At 37.4% G+C, this 25,141-nt stretch overlaps 1 protein-coding gene across 1 annotated transcript; it reads left to right on the forward strand.

Annotated features, from left to right (window-relative positions):
- Window positions 1-23,059: 23,059 nt before the first annotated feature.
- Window positions 23,060-24,191, forward strand: LOC136247865 (zinc finger BED domain-containing protein 4-like). Its single transcript, XM_066039686.1, has 2 exons — window positions 23,060-23,752; window positions 23,802-24,191. Exons 1-2 carry the CDS (start codon window positions 23,060-23,062, stop codon window positions 24,189-24,191), a joined length of 1,083 nt encoding a protein of 360 aa, XP_065895758.1.
- The last annotated feature ends 950 nt before the right edge of the window (window positions 24,192-25,141 follow it).

Genomic DNA, 25,141 nt, shown 5'->3' on the forward strand with positions numbered 1-25,141 from the left:
CAGCTCTTTCTATTATCAGAATATTCAACACAAGCGGAATGAAACCATTTGTTGTAAGTATCACACCACACCATCTTCAATCCATCATCTGGCATTCTGCAAATGCAGTGCACATCAAAAACTTCTGTCTGTAGTATCCTTGATTTTACCTAACGCCTTTGGGTAGATGGTAATTCTGTTATTTGCTCTTTCTCAATGATGATCTGTAAATGTGCTTGCAAGTCTTCTTTTTCAAATACTATATTGCATGGATCTTTGCCTAGTGCCAAGCTGGACATAATGGCTACTGCATAAAGTCCACAGTCTGTAGTCCTGGACTGTTTGCTGATATTCATCATATGCACAGTAAGTTGGTCTTTATTAGTGTTAATCAGGTGAGCAATAACTTGCTTGCCATCACCAGCAACTGATGTGTATGCAGAGTCATACAAAAAAATACTTTTGTTCTTAATTTCTAGTACAGCCCAGTGATTAACAGTAGAACTAACTGATCTGTTAATAGCTTGCAAGTTGTTGTCTTTTTTATTTGAAAGAGGTGACTTATTCTGCTGCAATAGAGTGCTCTGCAATCCACCAATGGAACTGAATTGCATCTTAAGAAGGTTTTGAAATGCATTAATATGTAAATCAGACAATTCCTTTCCACTGGTAAGCCGCTGTAGATCTCTTTTGTTTAGGGAAATTCCACCACATTTTACCCAGTGGTCTTTTGCTGTAGCTAAATCGACTTCACTTTCATCAGGTATTAATACTGGACTGGCCATGGTAGCACTATTTTTTGATCTTTCTCTGGTATTCTGATGACTGTTGGATTTTTTGTAATCTTCTACCATCACTTGTACAGACTCCATGCATTGCTCTTTGATGGAAAACTTCTTAGCTGTCAATGATAACTGCCTTGCTGGCAATAAATCATTATTGCTACTGTCATTTTATATGATAATGCAATCTTCTCGGAGAGTGCAAATATAACTTTCAAGTGACTTGTATTTAGGCCTGCTCCTAATATGCCGGCATAATTATGAGAATAATAGGTAAGCAATTTCATGAGAATAATTCCGGAATAATAGGATGGTTACAGGCATAATTTTAGAATTATCGGACGTCCACGGGAATAATCAGTGGAATTAAGGTGGTGATAGGTACAAGAAGCCATAGCAAATACATATCATTCGGCACAAAACCATAATAAACTTACCAAGAGTAAAAACAGCCATGAATAACAGGTGAGTTGTTAGCAAAAACAATAAACAGCTGCTGTTACACAGTTCAGGTGGAATGTAACTCACCTTTACAACAAATTGACAACCTTGACAATGTGAAAACAAACGCCACTAATAATTATTATTTGTTTCGACTCACCTTACAGCCTGTTACAAACATTATCTTTTCTCTGTAGACATGAGTTGAACAGCTATGAAACCTCATATGAACAGTAAGCAATAGTGTCTGAATAAATCATATATCCATTGTATGGCATCTTCGCTTGGTGCGAACGGAGGAACAAGGCTCTCATCTGTTTGTAAATGCCATATATTTCGACCCGTAAATCGCTTCCACTTATTGATACGTAGAATTATTGTTGTAATAGTATGCTTTCATCATGTGAAGTAATATTGGAGCTTAAACTTGAGGTTATTGAGAGATAAGGTGTCTTCTGTGGTCCACTATAAGTACCACCAATTTCTTAGTTTGAGAGCAGTTCTACACTTTATACTCTCTACGAATGATAGATTCCTGTATGTATAGTTTATTAGTATGCAAAATTAAGTACTGACTTTCAATATGTCTTAAATTGAGACCACGTTGAGACACAGCAGATTGTTGTCAAGAATGCATGTTATTGCTTTAGTGCCACCTTAAGGGACACGCCTATTCTTGATTAGCTAGAAGAAAGTACTAAACTACTAAGAATGATAGATAGCTGGCAGTATTATACGAGTGCTGGCTGAAAGGAGCTGAAAAACCTCTAAAAGATCGATATACCCTAATAGAACGTTCAAATACTCTAATAGAGCAGTCAGATCGTTTCATGTTAACAACCTGCAGACAGCATCAGGGATTTAACTGCATGATTATCTGTAATTCTGAAACTTGTACATCTTATACCAGTGTATCTTCTTTAAGTCTTTCAACAAACATATTGATATCATTATCCACTAAACTTAGTATGTAGTTATAGCTACAGCTTTAATACACTGATACTTGAAAACTCTTTTGTTATACTCCTGATAGCTATTTTACGTCTGTTGTAATAACCATTATGTGTAAAGTGGAATGCTTCATTTATGGCTAGCCATTAATTAATTAATTCTGGTAAAACTACTGCTTATATCTGCATCTTGAGAACTAAGTGACTACCGTATGGAGGGAAACTTTGGCGCCGTTAAAATTTGGCAAATTTGGCGATTGACCATGAATTCGTCAAATTTTCCCCATCCAAATATTTTGGTGGCGAAGAAAATAGCAAACCAAGCCTCGAACTAATCAGTTTTCTACTCAACCAAGGGATAGTGGGCCAGGCATTACACTAGAGCCAAGCCTGCCTCGACTACCTCACTAGCTAGCTAGTTACTGTACACGTGGTATCCTCAAACCTCGCCTCAAACTTCACCTCGAAACGGGAATGACAAGTGTAGCGAGTCCTACCATGTTAAGTACGATATTCGCCGTTCCAGATGGTGTAGATCTACTGTCTATATAGTATTACCTTTTAGTTGGTAGCTGACTCCAGGCGGCGAATCGCTGAGAGGCGTGACACTCTAGTTTTCGCTTCAGGCACAGCGATTAGTGATCTAATTAATTCAACACGGCGTGCGCTTTGCTAACAATTCACCAAATTTTATTTCGCCAACAGTGATATTTTGCTTGATTCGCCAAATTTTCCCTCCTCCAAAATTTCCCTCCGTACGGTATAGCTACAGAAACGAAGTGACCATTATTATGGAACAATAGGCTAGATAAAAGAATAAAAAAAGAATATAATAGGAGAAATTTTTGGGAAATTCTGGAAAGAATAATAGGTAAAAGTTTGAGTATATTAGGCTCAGGCCTACTTGTATTCCACTTCTCTGTTTTGTGTGAGCTGAAACATGTCAGTATTATCCTTTACATGCTTGTACCATGTACACAACACTCTGACATGTTTTGTGCAAACTTTAACACTCAGCTCTTTATAAGGTTTGCTGTACTTCTTAGTGTCAGTGTTGTACTTGGCAAACTGAAGTATGCATCCCAATTCCCAGTCAGGGGTGTATTTAGAAATACATAAATCTCCAACTGTCAGTGTAGATGCTATTACAGGGTTTGCACAAGAAATTGGCATCAGAGGATGCGATATGCTTGCAAAGGGTTGTTTGTCTCTGTCACGAAATAAGCGATCAGACAAGACTCGTTCACTTTCTTGCAATAGCCATATTGCTGTTGTCATTTGGATTGAAAATGTTCTGTCATTCAGTGAAACTTCCACAAATGTAGAAAAAAAATTTCTACATGTTTCCTGTCAGTACTAGTAAAGGCATAACAAGGCATTGCTGAATTCAGCTTTACTGGAGCAAGAGATTTCTTAAAGTTTCCAAGCTTTTCAGAAGTCTTTGCACCAGCAATACCTTGATGGCTGATTGATTGTAGATCCTTTTCAACCTCCACAGGATCATCTTCACATACCTCCTGTACTATCGCTGATACCACCTCATCTTCCTTAGCCACAGATTCAGTATCTTCTTCTTGACCATTATTATCATCACTATCATCATCCGCATCTGACTCAGCATCACAATCGCCTACATTACTCCACTTCACATTGTCCCACTTTGAATGTTTCTTCAGTAATTGATCCATTTCAAGATTTACCAAAGTTTCCTTTGCTCTGCCCGATGCATTCTCAACTGCTGTGCTAATTTCTTGATTGGTAATATTTGCAACTGATGGATCAACATATGATTTTGTGCCAGATCTCTCAATGTACTTCTCTGCACGAGGAAACCTAATTCTGGATTTCTCTGCGTCCACTTGTAACATTGCTTGGATGTTAAGGTGGTGCAATCGGCAAAGTAACCCTAAAATACTGAAATTTAGTACAGAAGAAAATACAGTGCTCATGCTGCGGGCACTCCTAAACGTCTTCTCACAGGAAAGTGATCCTAGTAACCAAGGAAAGAAAACAATGTCATTCTTATTCACATTGTCACGAGTATTCATTAGGAATGTTAACAAAGCATGAGCATTGAGTTCAATGCACAGATATGTATTGTTGGTGAGAAGATTCTGCTTCAAAGTATGTTTCTCATTTAGCAGTATCCACTTCCTCCAATATCTGACAAAAAATTTGCATACCATGCCTTTTCTATCCTTTCCAGGGGACTAAGGCTCATATTAAGGTAGCTATCAACTGTGGATGCCATTATTTTTACATAAACAAAGGTACTCTTAGCCTCAGGAATGGTGCTTAACAAGTGGACTGAACCCATAATATGCAAAACAGAATCAAAATTTGTTTGTCTTTATGATTAATATCACGCTTCCTGAGATTGTGTTGATCTTTACCGTATGCCATTCGAACCATTTGAAGGTGGTTTCCACTAGCAAAGAAATTTGGGCCAACTGGTAGAAGAATTGAAAGTTTCAATAGCCTAGATTTCAACTTTATGCCAACATGTACAACATCCTGTACATAAGATACTGTTAATCTTGGGTGCACACAAAACCATTCCTTCCAAGTAGCTGGTATTCTTGGAAGATGAAGGAATGCTTTGTAAAAGTGGCTCTTTTGATGAACTCATCAAAGAAATGGATTGTTTCATAGCATCCATTATACGTGAGTCACCATCACCACCAAAATTTAATACAAGCAAACCTCTTTTGGTGCATTCCTCATATATGTGCTTCCACCACAACATCACATGTTGAGCAGTGAACTTATTATCACTGCCAATGCAGGCTAAGCAAAATGGTGGAGCTGTCAGGCACAGTGACTGTGCCATATAAACATAGGCATACTTAGCTTTTGCAGCAGACCTGAACATATCTTCCATATCATTAAAAGAAACAGCCAAAAAAGAATCTACAAGAGGAAGACCATTATCATTCAATGGAAGAACAAACCTCTCACATTTATCAGTTTCAGAGTCATAATCTAGTCGAGATATTACACGAGTGGTATCTTCTCCAATGGATAGAGCTGTAGATGCCTTAAACTCCTTGATGTGAAAGCAAACTCATCAAATTTGAAATAACCTTCAGGAAATGGTTTGTAATCAGAGCAAATAATTCTCTGAACAGTTCGAAGTGATGGTAATGCCTCAGGTAAGTTTTTCTGGATTAAATCATATGTCAGTGGCTCAGCATAAAATTAATAAAACTGTTGAGAATTTTTTTAAATTTCTGAATGCCTCCGATGGTTTGGAGCTTGATCTAAATTCCTTTCTGCATTCAAAATAAGCTGTCTTAGAATAGGTGTAAACGATGCATCATGACTAATGATTGCCTCTGACTGCTCTTTCCTACACTATTGTAGCAAATCAGACAACTTTGAGTTGGCTTTTAACAATTGTTCAATATCTTTTAGTATTTGAAAGTAATCCGTTATGCGCAATTGGCATGGGTTGCTGGCTGCTTTAAAAAACTGTCTTTGAGCACACTCATGTTGAGAAGGCTATTTTGAAATTTTATCATTTGAACATAACACTACCTTCTTCACTAATACACTGTCTAATGGACATGATTGTGAAGAACTACATTCATTTGAAGAATCTAACTGAATGGGCTTCAATGTGAGCTTTGCTTGTCCAGAGTCTGCTTTAAGCCTTTTAAGATAGTAAGGTGTAACATGTTTTGTCCAGTTTGATATTCTATGCTGAACTCCCTTTTTTGGGTTAAATTAGGTTGTAATTTTATGGAAGTGTTACAAAGTTTGCATTGTACATACACCATTACGGTAGTACCGTTTTAATGCTGTAATGATCTTCATTGAGGCTTCTGAGCAATTCACTCTGGTAACCTTCTATCCAGTTCTGTATTGAGCTCTGCACCTGCCTATGTTCCTTACTTTCAGGCTGAACAGATAAGCCAGGAGGTGTTTCATTTAAGGTCACATCAATAGTCATCTTACATTTTTTATGATTGCCATCTGATTGAGGATTCTTGGTGACATTTGACCTTTTTCTATTTTGCTGTTCATTGTGAGGTATAGAAGCTAGCTGTGATGGCTTCACTGCACAGTTGAGCAACTAGTAAAAAAGTTGTAAAAATGTCTCTGTGATGAAAGCTCAGTGGGTACAAACTCCTACATTTTATACTGGCCATGGATAAAGTTCACTTGATCACTGAATTTACATAAATGAAATATTGATCAGGCAATAATAGTGCTGGGTGATATTGCATTTTTAATCTATATATTCGTTGCTAAAGTTTCTCAAATTTTGTACTTGATATTTTTTGTATAATGTACCGTATTACTCGATTTGTGCCGCAGGGGTACTATTATTTTTTGCCCAAATATAAGGATAAAACCCTTGGAATAGTGCCACACTGCGGTATTATTCAAAGGTGCACTACTAATATTTTAAACATGCCACTGCTATTGCTATTCTACACTATAGTTCTATAAAGCATACACAACACGTTGCTACTTACTCCTTCTATACAGGACCTTTCTTTCTGTCAAGTCCTTGTAGCACATCTATGTCACGTCTCATCCTACATCGTCAATTTACTAACTAATATCCGGAATTTCGATTACGTGATAGCTGTTTAAGTTTTGCCAGGACAGTGCCTTCCTTAAACCGAGATGGAGATTAATACTAAAGGTATGAGAGCACTAGTAATTATGAAAGTATAGTGCGGTACTATTCAAGGGTGTGGTACAATTAAAATTATTTTCAGAAACAAGGATATAGACCTTCGAATAGTACCGCACTGCAGTACTATTCGAGGGTGCAGCACAAATCGAGTAAATACGGTAAATAAAAACTGCAACATTGTAAATCCAGTAAATGAACATAGTGCATATAAATTAGTAAAAGGTTAACATGTTTACCATTTCAGGGTTTAACAAGGAATGATTATGAGTAACTTTGTCTTAATGAACATTCAGATGGACACCTATAGTGGCACAAAAGCACAGGTACTTCCTTGCTAAAGCCAACAGGGTATAAATGAGGCAGAATTTCACTACTGTTTACTCCTGGCCATTACTCCTAGCCATTACACCTGCTACTAGTACATGACACTACAGTACATTAATCTACACCATGTGTAAACCACTGGTAAACATATTAAGTTGTTGGGGCTCCACCTGTACTAATTAAAAGTGAACAGTTATAGCTACATGACAAGATGTGAAATTGATCAGTGACAAATATCTAAATTATGTTGGCTATCAGGTTGCTGATAAGTGCTAATACAACATGTGTTTTTGATAATGATATACAACTCTATAGTACATTATTCTCATCTACGTAGATATCAAGAGTTAATCTTTTAGAATAAAGGCAGGACTTTATGGAATAAGTACCTCTTCTGTGAGTTTCCTTTAATTTTAGCCAGTTTTGATACCTGAATGGCTTGTAACTTGGCCTAATTCATCCCTACACTTTCCTTTCTAATTTTTTTGAACAGCCTCTGTCCCTCCTTCTGGGCCCCTGCCTTCCTTCCCTTTTGGAGCTCACCTAATACAGTCAACCATGGTTTAAAAACTATCTAAAATGGCGGAAAACTTAGTTGTTGGCTACTTTCTTGATTCCTCCATGTGTTGAGGTACTTGCGGTACTGGATTTAGCTGGTTTATCCTCATTACCAATCACTGACTTGATTCCTAGAGGATGTAAATAGTTTACTGCTCTTCCAAGATTGTTTTATTAAACAATTGTATCTTCACTGAACAAATCCAAGAGTCCGTGCCTTTTATCAGTTCCACTACCTTAGCTAATTTCCACTCCCTGCGTGGTAATCCATTATCTCTTAAAATTACAATTTCACCAACTTCTGGCTGTCTACGTACTTGTAATTGTGGACCCATATGTACTATATAGTGGTAAGGTTTCTCTTAAGCTGAGTAAATAGCCTTTGGACCATCCATTCCAGAACAATTGAAGTTGTTTTGGTTCTTTTTCTAGTACTGCAATAAATTTTGTGTCGAATCCAAATTGGGAACATAATCAATATCTTCAAAATTATCCTCAGTGTCAAAGGGAATTGCATTGTTGTAATTACCCTCTAAGAAATGTGATGGGGTGAGAACAAATCTTGACTCAAACTCTTCATAAATATAGGTTAACAGACGAGTGTTAACAATAGCCTACACCTCTGAGAGCAGTGTCATCAACTTATTCCAGTACAACACTTGTCAGCCCATCCCTTTCCTTAAGGCTCTCTTTAGGACCATGGTGTAGACAGTTATTCAAACTACTTGAAGCAGTCTGCATTTTTGCTGAACCATCATAAACTATACGGACCTTTGTTGTAGCCTTCGAAGGGGTCAACACAGGATGGTGAGGTAGGTAATATTTCCTTGGGTAGAATTATCAACTCCGCTCTTCAAAACATGACCAGGTTTCAGGCAGATAAAACAATGCTTCTTTTCATTTAATTTCCTTTTCCTAGCCACAACTGTGGCATACCTATCACGCTGATCATTATAATGGTCACCATAACAAAATATACAAGGTTGCATTACCCTCTGACTATTCCCTTTGCCACTGAAACTAGCAAACACTTCTGCTGGAGTGGTCTGAGATTGGTAACCCGTCTCCTTGTTAGTGGGACAATAAACAGACCTTTGCCCTATACCCCAACCTTTATTGTTGTCACCTTGTACTTGGAGCTGACCCTTGGTGTTATAAGTATAACGAAAAACATTTTCTTGTACTCTTATGTGCTTTAAAATTGCCTTTCTCAGATTCTCCATATTCCACCTTTCAGTGGGTGGCTTAGATTCTTCCAGCTTGATAACCACTTCAAGTGGAAATTTTGACAAAACTAGTTGGATTAGCATTATTTGATTGTTAACAACCTCCCCTTGTAGTTCTAATTGCCTCAATATCTTTTCTATTTGTTCTTGTGTTTATGGATTTCTGTAAATTTATTAACCGACCTTGGAAGACCTTGCAGCTTAATATACAAGGATTCAATGGTAACATCCACTCTTCCAAACCTTTCCTTTAACAGGATGACTGCTAAATCATAATTATCATTTGTAATCGCTATACCAGAAATGGCTGCTGCTGCAGCATCTCTTAAAACACCCTTGAGATGAGTAAACTTTGACACATTGGACAAATTTTGTTGATCCACAGATGTAGTAAACATTTCCCAAAATTCAGTCCATTGCTGAATGTTCCCATCAAAACAAGGAAGCTGTATTTTAGGTAAATTGACCTTAACACTATTGCGTTGACTTAGGCTGCCATCTAAAACACTTTGACTTGAGAGATTAGAGTGGGCATTAGACTGGTCAAACGGAGAAGGGTTTAGGACAGGTGAGTTAAGCATTACCCTTTGCTGGCTCAGCTTGAATTTACGTTTTACGTGTTTTAATTTTCCTTTAAAACAAGCTATAATCTTACCAGCATTCATTATTGTGTCATTGTACCCTTCTGTACCTTCTGCTACTCGTGCATGCTCCTTTTCCTCCATGACCTTTTACTCTGCTTTCAATTTGCTCAGTAGTATGCCCTACTTGCAGTCACATCTTTCAGGAATAGTAACATTATTATTAATACATTCTACATACTCCTCTATAGTCGCCTCCTTGTCTTCCACATCTTCTTCATTAATAGGCAAGACAAGAAACATCTCCGCATCCTCAAAATATCCTTGTAATCGAGCCTTTGCGGGTCCAAGTAGCTTACGAATTGGCCCAGACATCTTTGCTCAGTAGCCCAAAACGTGATATATCCTGCTCACTGTGCCAATAAACTGTGTCGCAGAGAAGAGAAGCCAAGTAGCAATGAAATCGACTACTTCTTAACTGAACTTTCTCTCAAGTGAATTTTAATAACAAATCAACATATTTATACAATACTAAGTAATGACGTAATAGATATAATACATAGTGTTACATGATGTAAGATTACATCATTAGATTAAAGTATAATAATCAGTTCAGTTCGTGACAGTGTTTGTGCCCTCTAAAGTATTGCTGGTCTGTAACAGTTCAACTAGGTATCATCAGTTATTTCTGATTCATATACACAACTCATTCTTTATGTTTGGCTAGTTTTGTATTATTAAGTTTTCAATTTTTACACTTGAAGTGACTGCTGTACCCCTAGAATGGGGGTAAGTAGAATTCTAGGAAAACGGGAATGGAAACGGAAAGCGGGAATGGAAACAACCAACGGAAAAGGCCTGATGAAGGTTATCATGTCAATATACGGGTTAGATTTTACAGCATGATGCTTCTTTGTAACATTGTTGGACCCTTTCGCACTGTTCCGCTAAAGCGATTGAAATTCTCTAATAGAGCAGTCACCGTGCATTAAAATACTCTACTAGAACAGTCAAGAATGTTTCGTAAACTATGTGGACCTTTAAACCTGTGAATGACATGGCTGGCAAAGATTAGGTATGTAGACTAGCTAAGTCATCAACACTGACTGTTAACTGTTCCTTTAAAACTATAAACATTTAAAAAGATTCAACACTGAAACATGCTTGAAGAAGTTTGTGAAGTATTCTAATTATATAGACTAAAGACAGTGTCTATATAGGCTATGCACTTACATGCAGCTTCCTGATAAGAGTTATGTATGATAAGGTATGCTGTTAGCTTGCTTGTCAGCTCCAAGATGTGCCTGGCTGGTCTCATATGACACACACTAGCTATATCATCAACACTATTTAAAAACTGAAATAACTATACTCCTTGAAACCATACAAAAGATTCAACAATTAAGAATGAAGTGATTTACAAAGTATTCTAATCAATTGACAGTGTTTACATAAAGATGTTAGAAGGTGTATGGCTGCAACCTTGTCAAGATAAAAGTTAGGTATGTGGTAGATACGGTATGTGTCAGGCTGAGGTGACTCCAATGAAGAGGCTGAGGGTTGCCAGCTATAGTAAAATCATTCACAAGCTTTCAATACTAAAAGGCCCTGGTGAGATACATGGTTTGCAAAACATTCTGTGACTGCTCTATTAGAGTATTTTAATGGACGGTGACTGCTCTATTAGAGAGTTTCGATCATTTTAGCGGAACAGTACAGAGGGTCCAACAATGTTACAAAGAAGCATCATGCTGTAAAATCTAACCTGTATATTGACATGATAACCTTCATCAAGCATTTTCTGTTGGTCGTTTCCGTTCCCGCTTTCCGTTCCGTTCCCGTTTTCCTAGAATTCTACTTATCCCTAGAATGGTCCTGGTGTAGTATAAACATCATATAAAAAGTATTTTTTGGCTTCTTTGTTAATAGTACACCAGCATGGGAGATGAGTAAATCATGGATAATTCATGGTATGCTTTGTAAGAAACATTGAATTGCTGTGTCACATTAAGTGTTTCCATAATATTTTCAGGGGGACTATACTTTGATATTGTTAAGCAGCCTTTGAGATCAATTGAAATCAATTCTTTACCAACCATATCAACCCTCACTGGCTTGAAAAAAGGATCTGTCATAAATCTTACATGTTGGTGGATAATTTCTGTTGCCTTTGAAATTCAAGTGTGTATACCCACTCCATGACTTGTGGTGTTTGGGCTTGTATGGTCTGAGATGCTACTAGTTGTTTGTCTCCCCTATAGTTCCATGTTGGTAGCTTTTAATGTTTGTTGGCTACTGTCTCTACATCCTTCCTTAGTTGAGCATTTTGTTGTTTGGCTCTGAACAAACACATTTTCTGTTTTCCAATTTAGAGACTATTTCACTGGGATACAAGCTTATTGTCCACTTTGTCTCTGATCTTGTCATGCCTGCATGTTTTGTCATCTTCTCCAGCCCTGTTTGTGTATTGCCTTCCCAATTCCAGTTAGTTTATTCATGAATAATAAAGACAGTCTGTGATGACAATGTTGAAGTGTTGGTTGGGAAAAAGTTTTGCGTATCACCCTCTCAATTAGCAACTGATTGTTGGTCAGTAGCTAAGCCCTTTTGTAGTGTGTCCATTTCATCAGATGATAGGTCTATATGTGGCACACCATAATTGTTGGGGTGACTGATGTTCTACAGGCAGTAACTAAACAATGTTATATTACAAGCTAATATTGTATCAATACAATTACTTTTATTTTTGTAGAGTACTAGCTGTGTAATGTAATTAATAACAGTCATGTATGGTTTCTATACTGCAAACCACAAATATGTACACAACTAACCTAGGCACGTTGTTACTTGGTAATGTCTAGTGAACAAACTTCATGTTTAGTGCTTGCTGTAGTCATTGAAACAACTGTTGATGCGAGCGAAGAAGGGTAAATCACCATTAGTAAACCACATTTGTTTCTAAATGTAGTTTTGGTAGTGTATTAGGCCACTTATTTGAGCCCTTTTGTAGAGGCAATATAATGAGGCACGAAGGTAGAATGTATATCTGCCTGATATTTACGTAAAATGGGTATCAGTTACGCTACAGATGAACCTTTTCCCCTCTGGGCGAATCCCACAATATATTGCGTATTGGGCGTTTCAACTGAAACCCGCACTTTATTGCCAAAAAGCAGCTATTGGAAGGCTAGTCAGACTACTGCATGGCTGATAAAATGGTTTGTTATATGATGTACTTTTAGTTTCTGACTGATATAAGACAGTTTACCGTAAGGTGTGAATGTATTTTAACAAAGCACAATAATGATTTTTTGGTTTGCCCAACAGGAGTAATACATATTAAAAATTTTGTAGGCATGGTCTTTGAAGGACTTTGTATTGGAAATATATTTAGAGTTTTTGACATGTTTCATCTGATTTACCAAATAGTGAAAAAGGCTATTAACTATCGGAAAAAAGCTTAATTTGAAATTTGGTCAGCCACATTGCTTAACGTGTTGGGAAATTAATTTGAAACATAGTACTATTTGTGACCGGATCTGCAAAACCCAAATATGTTAGCACATTTTTTGAATTCCATTTTATTACATTTTCTTTATCTAGATAGCCAAAGGAATAGTCAACTAATGTTTCAGTTCTAGAAGCATTAACTGAACAGGAAAATTGATTAGTACAGTGACAATATGGAAAATAAACCACAGGCACTTAAATAAATGTTCATAACTTACAAATGCAATCCTGTACTGAGATGAAACTTGACTCACACTATCAGATTCTTCATGAACAGGTGGATCCATTGCTGGCTTCATACAACAAGGGCGAAGGTGAAAATGTGAGAAACTGCTCATCCAATGTGAGGCAGACTTACACTCATATCTTCCATATCCTTGGGAGCACTGACATGAAGCTAAGATTTCCGAACTCCTCTTGCTTTGGGGATCACGATGGTACCAAAGTATATTTGCCATTACCATCTTCCTTCACTTTTTGATTTTATAAATACTCCACCCATTGCATTTATTGTAAAATTAGGCTTGTGCTAACATATGGGATTCTTGCAGATCCAGTCACATTTTACAATTTTATGGAATTATTTGCGTAGGGTTCCTACTATAAAAAGTAGTGAAATAAGAAATGATGGTAGCTATGAGGGAAAATCCCTAATTGGCTTTGTAGCAAAGTGGGAAAATCCCTAAATTGGCCATATTTTTAATATCAAAGTGTACACTCTTAAAATACCAAGTAGAGATACTCCTTCATCATCACTTGTTCTAAAGCAACATGAATAATTCTCTTTGATGTTGACACAGTTAATGAGGTTATTAATACCACTTAGAGACCTGAGATGAGGGCTCTAAGTTTCATTTAGAGACCTGTTGTCACGTGAGACTGTTATGGTAAATTCAGCAACACTTCAAAGAATTTTTATGTCACTGATTTAATTAGTGGATGTATGGTTAAGTGGGATTTGGGTTTTACCTTCATCAGCCATACCAGCACTTGATCAAGCTAGCCGTCAAACTGAACGAGCCAGCTGCTTGATGCATATTACAGCTACCCCAACAATGTTCCACATTCACAACTAGCTAGCCATCAGTGAAACTACTGGTGTTGCTGAGTTTACAGCAAGCATATTGGCGTTTGTCTGCTTGTCAACACTGTCGCCATTAGACCATCAACACACTTCAGCTGTGCTATTGCACCTGTTTGCAACTTTTGTCGCTTCATGGCCAGTTGTAACTTTGTGGCCAGTTCGGGGGGCCCCGACACCAACCGAAAATCGCGTGTAAGATTCCGAATCCCACCAATTTTTCATTAAGATTCCAGATTTCAGGCAAAGATTCCGGATTCCATACCAAGATTCCAGTTTAAAATTCAAACAGCTAGCTAGCTATGTATATAGCAGTTTTGTTTATGTATGTAGCTAGCTATATCAGCTTCAGCTTGTACTGTAATTATAGCATAGGCTGCTACTTAGCTATATCTACTCTTAAGTGTAGCTCGCTTTACAGCATGCAAGGTAGCTAGCTAGTAGCACTATCAAACTCATAATATCAAATTGCACAGTAACGTTTTGACTTTATCATTCAAGATGCAACAGGATTTGTGAAAAGGTACCCTTTTACAAATAGCTTAAACTTGACACATTTATATAGCTTAAAAATAATTTACCACAATGGTCTCAAAATTCTGATTGAGCTCAAATGTTTGAAAAGATTATGTTTTAGTCACAAACATTGGTTGATAATTAAATAAACTGATAATTTATTGTTATGTGGTAGTCATATTATGCTGTAATAATGACAACAGAATAAAAATATCTGAATATCTTTACTGCATATAGTTAAGTGCCAGTTACTGTTTTGCATCACTACACACAGTACAATACCAGCTCTTTCTATTATCAGAATATTCAACACAAGTGGAATGAAACCATTTGTTGTAAGTATCACAACACACAATCTTCAATCCATCATCTGGCATTCTGCAAATGCAGTGCACATCAAAATCTTCTGTCTGTAGTATCCTAGATTTTACCTAATGCCTTTGGGTAGATGGAAATTCTGTTATTTGCTCTTTCTCAATGATGATCTGTAAATGTGCTTGCAAGTCTTCTTTTTAAAATACTATACTGCATGGATCTTTGCCTAGTGCCAAGCTGGACATAATGGCTACTGCGTAAAGTCCACAGTCTGTAGTCCTGGACTGTTTGCTGATATTCATCACATGCACAGTAAGTTGGTCTTCATTAGTGTTAATCAGGTGAGCAATAACTTGCTTGCCATCACCAGCAACTGATGTGTATGCAGAGTCATACAAAAAAATACTTTTGTTCTTGGTTTCTGGTACAGCCCAGTGTTTAACAGTAGAACTAACTGATATGTTAATAGCTTGCAAGTTGTTGTCTTTTTTATTTGAAAGAGGTAACTTATTCTGCTGCAAAAGAGTGCTCTGCAATCCACCAATGGAACTGAATTGCATCTTAAGAAGGTTTTGAAATGCATTAATATGTAAATCAGACAATTCCTTTCCACTGGTAAGCCGCTGTAGATCTCTTTTGTTTAGGGAAATTCCACCACATTTTACCCAGTGGTCTTTTGCTGTAGCTAAATTGACTTTACTTTCATCAGGTATTAATACTGGACTGGCCATGGTAGCACTGTTTTTTGATCTTTCTCTGGTATTCTGATGACTGTTGGATTTTTTGTAATCTTCTACCATCACTTGTACAGACTCCTCGTATTGCTCTTTGGTGGAAAACTTCTTAGCTGTCAATGATAACTGCCTTGCTGGCAATAAATCATTATTGCTACTGTCATTTTTTTATGATAATGCAATCTTCTCGGAGAGTGCAAATATAACTTTCAAGTGACTTGTATTTAGGCCTGCGCCTAATATGCCGGCATAATTATGAGAATAATAGGTAAGCAATTTCATGAGAATAATTCCGGAATAATAGGATGGTTACAGGCATAATTTTAGAATTATCGGACGTCCACGGGAATAATCAGTGGAATTAAGGTGGTGATAAAGCAATGACGGCACAAGAAGCCATAACAAATACATATCATTCGGCACAAAACCATAATAAACTTACCAAGAGTAAAAACAGCCATGAATAACAGGTGAGTTGTTAGCAAAAACAATAAACAGCTGCTGTTACACAGTTCAGGTGGAATGTAACTCACCTTTACAACAAATTGACAACCTTGACAATGTGAAAACAAACGCCACTAATAATTATTATTTGTTTCGACTCACCTTACAGCCTGTTACAAACATTATCTTTTCTCTGTAGACATGAGTTGAACAGCTATGAAACCTCATATGAATGATAAGCAATAGTGTCTGAATAAATCATATATCCATTGTATGGCATCTTCGCTTGGTGCGAACAGAGGAACAAGGCTCTCATCTGTTTGTAAATGCCATATATTTCGACCTGTAAATCGCTTCCATTTATTGATACGTAGAATAATTGTTGTAATAGTATGCTTTCATCATGTGAAGTAATATTGGAGCTTAAACTTGAGGTTATTGAGAGATAAGGCGTCTTCTGTGGTCCACTAAGTACCACCAATTTCTTGGTTTGAGAGCAGTTCTACACTTTATACTCTCTACGAATGATAGATTCCTGTATGTATAGTTTATTGTATGCAAAATTAAGTACTGACTTTCAATATGTCTTAAATTGAGACCACATTGAGACACAGCAGATTGTTGTCAAGAATGCACGTTATTGCTTTAGTGCCACCTTAAGGGACATGCCTAGAAGAAAGTACTAAACTACTAAGAATGATAGATAGCTGGCAGTATTATACGAGTGCTGGCTGAAAGGAGCTGAAAAACCTCTAAAAGATTGATATACCCTAATAGAACGTTCAAATATTCTAATAAAGCAGTCAGATCGTTTCATGTTAACAACCTGCAGACAGCATCAGGGATTTAACTGCATGATTATCTCCAATTCTGAAACTTGTACATCTTATACCAGTGTATCTTCTTTAAGTCTTTCAACAAACATATTGATATCATTATCCACTAAACTTATCATGTAGTTATAGCTACAGCTTTAATACACTGATACTTGAAAACTCTTTTGTTATACTCCTGATAGCTATTTTACGTCTGTTGTAATAACCATTATGTGTAAAGTGGAATGCTTCATTTATGGCTAGCCATTAATTAATTGATTCTGGTAAAACTACTGCTTATATCTGCATCTTGAGAACTAAGTGACTATAGCTACAGAAACGAAGTGAGCATTATTATGGAACAATAGGCTAGATAAAAGAATAAAAAAAGAATATAATAGGAGAAATTTTTGGGAAATTCTGGAAAGAATAATAGGTAAAAGTTTGAGTATATTAGGCTCAGGCCTACTTGTATTCCACTTCTCTGTTTTGTGTGAGCTGAAACATGTCAGTATTATCCTTTACATGCTTGTACCATGTACACAACACTCTGACATGTTTTGTGCAAACTTTAACACTCAGCTCTTTATAAGGTTTGCTGTACTTCTTAGTGTCAGTGTTGTACTTGGCAAACTGAAGTATGCATCCCAATTCCCAGTCAGGGGTGTATTTATAAATACATAAATCTTCAACTGTCAGTGTAGATGCTAATACAGGGTTTGCACAAGAAATTGGCATCAGAGGATGCGATGTACTTGCAAAGGGTTGTTTGTCTCTGTCACGAAATAAGCGATCAGACGAGACTCGTTCACTTTCTTGCAATAGCCATATTGCTGTTGTCATTTGGATTGAAAATGTTCTGTCATTCAGTGAAACTTCCACAAATGTAGAAAAAAAATTTCTACATGTTTCCTGTCAGTACTAGTAAAGGCATAACAAGGCATTGCTGAATTCAGCTTCACTGGAGCAAGAGATTTCTTAAAGTTTCCAAGCTTTTCAGAAGTCTTTGCACCAGCAATACCTTGATGGCTGATTGATTGTAGATCCTTTTCAACCTCCACAGGATCATCTTCACATACCTCCTGACTATCGCTGATACCACCTCATCTTCTTTAGCCACAGATTCAGTATCTTCTTCTTGATCATTATCATCATCACTATTGTCATCCGCATCTGACTCAACATCACAATCACCTACATTACTCCACTTCACATTGTCCCACTTTGAATGTTTCTTCAGTAATTAATCCATTTCAAGATTTACCAAAGTTTCCTTTGCTCTGCCCAATGCATTCTCAACTGCTTTGCTAATTTCTTGATTGGTAATACTTGCAACTGATGGAGCAACATATGATTTTGTGCCAGATCTCTCAATGTACTTCTCTGCACGAGGAAACCTAATTCCAGATTTCTCTGCGTCCACTTGTAGCATTGCTTGGATGTTAAGGCGGTGCAATCGGCAAAGTAACCCTAAAATACTGAAATTTAGTACAGAAGAAAATACAGTGCTCATGCTGCGGGCACTCCTAAACGTCTTCTCACAGGAAAGTGATCCTAGTAACCAAGGAAAGAAAACAATGTCATTCTTATTCACATTGTCACGAGTATTCATTAGGAATGTTAACAAAGCATGAGCATTGAGTTCAATGCACAGATATGTATTGTTGGTGAGAAAATTCTGCTTCAAGGTATGTTTCTCATTTAGCAGTATCCACTCCCTCCAATACCTGACAAAAAAAATTAGCATACCATGCCTTTTCTACCCTTTCCAGGGGACTAAGGCTCATATCAAGGTAGCTATCAACTGTGGATGCCATTATTTTTACATAAAGAAAGATACCCTTAGCCTCAGGAATGGTGCTTAACAAGTGGACTGAACCCATAATATGCAAAACAGAATCAAAATTTTGTTTGTCTTTATGATTAATATCACACTCCCTGAGATTGTGCTGATCTTTACCATATGCCATTTGAACCATTTGAAGGTGGTTTCCACTAGCAAAGAAATTTGGGCCAACTGGTAAAAGAATTGAAGGTTTCAATAGCCTAGATTTCAACTTTATGCCAACATGTACAACATCCTGTACATAAGATACTGTTAATCTTGGGTGCACACAAAACCATTTCTTCCAAGTAGCTGGTATTCTTGGGTCCAAAGAAGATAAAGGAATGCTTTGTAAAAGTGGCTCTTTGGATGCACTCATCAAAGACACAGATTGTTTCATAGCATCCATTATACTTGAGTCACCATCACCACCAAAACTTAATACAAGCAAACCTCTTTTGGTGCATTCCTCATATATGTGCTTCCACCGCAACATCACATGTTGAACAGTGAACTTATTATCACTGCCAATGCAGGCTAAGCAAAATGGTGGAGCTGTCAGGCACAGTGACTGTGCCATATAAACATAGGCATACTTAGCTATTGCAGCAGACCTGAACACATCTTCCATAGCATTAAAAGAAACAGCCAAAAAAGAATCTACAAGAGGAAGACCGTTATCATTCAATGGAAGAACAAACCTCACACATTTATCAGTTTCAGAGTCATAATCTAGTCGAGATATTACACGAGTGGCATCTTCTCCAATGGATAGAGCTGTAGATGCCTTAAACTCCTTGATGTGAAAAGCCAACTCATCAAACTTGAAATAACCTTCAGGAAATGTTTTGTAATCAGAGCAAATAATTCTCTGAACAGTTCGAAGTGATGGTAATGCCTCAGGTAAGTTTTTCTGGATAAAATCATATGTCAGTGGCCCAGCATAAATTAATAGAACTGTTGAGAATTTAATTTCTGAATGCCTCCGATGGTTTGGAGCTTGATCTAAATTCCTTTCTGGATTCAAAATAAGCTGTCTTAGAAGTGTAAATGATGCATCATGAGTAATGATTGCCTCTGACTGCTCTTTCCTACACTGTTGTAGCAAATCAGATAACTTCGAGTTGGCTTTTAACAATTGTTCAATATCATTTAGTATTTGAAAGTAATCCGTTATGTGTGATTGGCATGGGTCGCTGGCTGCTTTAAGAAGCTGTCTTTGAGAACATTCACTTTGTGAAGGCCATTTTGAAATTTTATCATTTGAGCATAACACTACCTTCTTCACTAATACACTGTCTAAGTAATAGTTAGACTTCAGACCACAGGGGCTGTGGTCTAAGTAATTTAGTAACCCGATGGCCCTGTGTTGTGGCGCCTTCGCTTCGCTCAGGCACTACTACAGGGCCTGAGGGTTAATAAATTACTTAGAATTCTGTGGTCTGAAGTCTAAGTTATTTAGACCCTTTATGTAGTTGTTGTACCTTAACATTGTTGACAGCTGCTTGTAACAGAGAAATGTAGCATTCATTAGTAGAAACAAGCCATTACTCCACCCGTAACAACAGTTACGGGTTTAAAATTAATTTTCAGCTGGTGATGCGTTGCCAATGCTACCAGTGCAGGTGCGCGTAATAAACATGAAAAGGGTCTAAATAAACATGAAAAGGGTCTAAATAAACATGAAAAGGGTCTAAGTAACTTAGACACCTCCAAAATCCACCAAATCCACCACAAAAGGGTCTAATAGATGTGATTGTGAAGAACTACATTCATTTGAAGAATCTAACTGAATGGGCTTCAATGTGAGCTTTGCTTGTCCAGAGTCTGCTTTAAGCCTTTTAAGATAGCAAGGTGTAACATGCTTTGTCCAGTTTGATATTCTATGCTGAACTCCCTTTTTTTGGGTTAATTTAAGTTGTAATTTTATGGAAGTGCATTGTACATACACCATTACAGTAGTACCGTTTTAATGCTGTAATGATCTTCATTGAGGCTTCTGAGCAATTCACTCTGGTGACCTTCTATCCAGTTCTGTATTGAGCTCTGCATCTGCCTATGTTCCTTACTTTCAGGCTGAACAGATAAGCCAGGAGGTGTTTCGTTTAAGGTCACATCAATACTCATCTTACATTTTTTATGATTGCCATCTGATTGAGGATTCTTGGTGACATTTGACCTTTTTCTATTTTGCTGTTCATTGTCAGGTATAGAAGCTAGCTGTGATGGCTTCACTGCACAGTTGAAAACAGATGAAATCTTTCTGTTGTAATTCTGTTTTACTTCTTTTACAAAATATCAAATCCTTACTTTATGTTCTGGAGGAAATTCAAACGGTCCCTCAAGGCCAACAGAGAATTCACTGTGCACGGATGGATCATGCGAATAATGCTTCTCTATGTAGGCTTCCATTATTTTCATAGCATTTTCTGGTCCATCACTAGTCATGTCCATAGAAGCAATAACCTCTTCAGAGTCAAACCCTGATGCGCGAAAACACTTTGTTATATACCCAGGCAATTTTTGTTGCATCAACGATAGTAACTCTGGACTTTCATCACAATTTATCTTGTTATCTGTACCACTATAATCAGAAATATGAAACATTTCATATATAAAATTTCATTATCGTACTACTGATCACTCGAGGTAGACATTCTCAGATGGAGTTTCCCAGAGTTGGCAGAGATAAATCACTGATTGTATGATCTACATGTAAGACATATTGCATGTGTGTTAAGTATACACTATACATAAGTTAAAACAGTTCTATTTCAAAACTGTAAAGCATCAGTACTAAAGCAACTAGCAAAAAAGTTGTAAAAATGTCTCTGTGATGAAAGCTCAGTGGATACAAACTCCTACATTTTATACTGGCCATGGATAAAGTTCACTTGATCACTGAATTTACATAAATGAAATATTGATCAGGCAATAATAGTGCTGGGTGATATTGCATTTTTAATCTATATATTCGTTGCTAAAGTTTCTCAAATTTTGTACTTGATATTTTTTGTGTAATGTACCGTATTACTCGATTTGTGCCCCAAGGGTACTATTATTTTTTGCCCAAATATAAGGATAAAACCCTTGGAATAGTGCCGCACTGCGGTATTATTTGAGGGTGCGCTACTAATATTTTAAACATGCCACTACTATTGCTATTCTACGCTATAGTTCTATAAAGCATACACAACACGTTGCTACTTACTCCTTCTATACAGGACCTTTCTTTCTGTCAAGTCCTTGTAGCACATCCATGTCACACCTCTTGCTACATGGCCAGTTTACTAACTAATATCCGGAATTTCGATTACGTGATTACCACACTGCATTCATGGTTGGCCAATTTTATTTTCAGCGTCCTTGTACGTTTCTCTTTAGACTACTTGATAAATCAACTTCACCAAAGTCTTCATAATTTCTGGTTAGATCGCCAGTAGTCTGCAATAGTGATGTGCGGTATGCCAAAAATATATTGATAATTTGGTAATTGTAGATATACCGTGGTTGGCTTGATATCGGTATTGAAATATAATTATTTCAATAAATATCGCTGCATCAATATAATCGTCAAATCCGGTAAATACCGATAGTACCGCTGACTCTCGATATTCCGATGATCCTTCGATTCGGTACGGTAGTTAGTATATTACTGCAGTTACTGCCCGCTGCATGCAATGCCATTGCGCTAGCATATCCTCACGGGTTGCACTGAATTATTGGATTGCACCACGACACGTGCCGCTTGAAAATGGCATCTAATACAGAATTGGATCTCGAAGACGAGGTTGAAGATGTGACGGAAGAGGTTGGGCAGGATGTTATAATTGTAGAATCGGTGAATGCAAAAGGGAAAAGTAAGGAGAGTGCAGTATGGCTTTACTTTGAAAAGACGGAGGAACGCCTGGAAAGGACTGGATCTCACCGCGTGGCCAATTGTAAGGAGGACGGAAAAGGTATTAAAGTTGTGAAGGGAAATACTTCAAACTTAATGAGCCACCTGAAGACAAAGCATTCTAAAATATATGAGGAAGTGAGACGGAAAACCGATGAAAAGCGCAAAAGTAAACAATCAAGCAGTCAGTCTAGTGTGCTGAAGAGACACGTGCAGCAATCCTTACCTGGTATGGCTGCAAAAAAAACCAAGCTGGATAGCAATAGTGCCTTACACAAGAAACTCACAAGAGGAATTGCTGGTATGATGATCCATGATTTTCAACCATATTCATTTGTTGAGGATAGAGGATTTTCTGAGCTGATGCAACAATTAGAACCTCGCTATCAGATTCCCCACAGGACAACATTTTGAAGATCTATTGTTCCTTCTATGTACAAGGAGGCAAGGAAAGAAGTTGAATCAAAGCTCAGTGATGTACTGCAAAGCAAGAACAAGATGGCTCTGACAACTGACATGTGGACATCAGAGGCTAACGATGCCTATCTTGGACTAACCTGTCATTTTTTGACAGCAGATTTTGAACTTGTGTCACTGTGCCTAGCAGTTGAACCCTTCACAGGGAGGCATACTGGTGTGAATATAGCTTCCTGTTTAAAACAGATTCTTTGTGATTTCACTATCGACCAAGCTGCAGTGTCTGTTGTAATAACAGATAATGCTTCTAACATGGACCTGGCATCACGCCTTGGTGAGTGGAATAGTAGGCATTGCTTCGGTCATACTCTGCAGTTGGCCATTGATGATGGTATTAAGATGTCCCCAGGAATACGAAAGATGATTGAATCAACCAAGGCTATTGTAGCCTTTTACAATCGCTCAACTAAAGGTACAGAAAGACTGACAGAGCTCCAAGAACAACTGAGCCTGCCAAAACACAAATTACTTTCAGACTGCCCAACAAGATGGAACAGCACCTATTACATGCTTACCCAACTTTTGGAACAAAAACCAGCAATCACTGTAATGTGTGCTTCGTCTGCAGGACAAGAAGACAGAATTTACGGTATATGTACCTTATTAGACCCCAGGTTTAAGGAAGTCTGTTTTACTAATGCTGCTTTAGTCAGAGCAAAAAGATTACTTCTTTCCATTATGCGTGCACTTACACAAGGAGATTCAGTTACAAGCAAGTGTTGTCAATGATGATCAAGAAGATGTACCCATCAAGAAGAAGAAATGTTTATGGGACAGTTTTCATGAACTCAAAAAGAAGAAATCTACTGATTTATCTACTAATCAAGACAAAGACGAAAAAGAATTGTCATTATACTGCAGAACTGAATACATCGACAGAAAGGAGGATCCTTTAGCATGGTGGAAGCGAAACAAAAGCCGTTTCCCTACCTTGGCAAGGATTGCAAGGGAGTACCTGGCAATACCAGCCATGTCAACTCCATCTGAAAGACTTTTTTCTGCTGCCGGGTACATTAGTTCCCAACGAAGATCTCGCTTAAGTGGAGAAAACCTTAACCAGCTTGTGTTTCTAAACAAGAACTTGTAGTTATTGATTGAAATTTTCAGCTGACAATGCCATGATTATATTATTACACGATTACAATTAATTTTAATAGCAATTCATACATTAAATATAATTATTACAATATAATAATACCGATGTTGATACTGATACCGAAGATTAACAGCAATTATCTACCGGAAAATACCGACTGCCAAAATCCAATACCGCACATCACTAATCTGCAACTCCCATAAATTAGTGCACTACAGTGAGACTGCCCTCTTGGATCTGTTACCACCCTCAATTCGAGTTAAATCTTTCTCACATCATATAATTCCATGGATGTGACACTCTTTCTACTGTTTAAACTTTCTCACTGAATGGGATCCAGGAAATATTTGAATGACAGATATCACGTACAAGCATACGGGTAACAGAAATAAAATTACAGGCGCTTTTGTGTTTAATACAGTAGGCTACAGTGAATGGTTTGACAGTTGCGGTGGACTGGTGATTCCATACCCCAGAGAGTGGCAGAGTGCTTTTGTGTAATGGTTGTATGGCTTCTCATATGGAGGTATGTATTTCTGTGTGTGTAAGTATATAGCTCTTGCTAATTGGCTACTTTGCCAAAAAAGTGTGGGGGGCTAAAACATGCTTTTGAAAGTAGTGTGAGGCCATCCCCCCCCCCCCCCCCCCCCCGGTTTCAATGCCCTTGACTAGCTATAAAGCTAGCTAAATACTTGACGCTAATCACAAAGATTCAGTAGACCAATCTATCATAACTAACTACATAATTATTGGTGAAAACATGACATATTAAATACTAGTGAGCATTGATAAATCAGAAACTTTCAGAAGGTTTTAAACAGCAAGTTTCATTAAAATAATTTAAAGCATTGGAAAACTAAAACCTGTCAGCATCATATCTCAGTCCAGACCCCCACATCTCAGTCTTACTACCGCTGGAAACTCCCTTCTAAAAATCCTAG

Source organism: Dysidea avara, chromosome 2, assembly GCF_963678975.1.
Source record: "Dysidea avara chromosome 2, odDysAvar1.4, whole genome shotgun sequence".
Taxonomy (NCBI): domain Eukaryota; kingdom Metazoa; phylum Porifera; class Demospongiae; order Dictyoceratida; family Dysideidae; genus Dysidea; species Dysidea avara.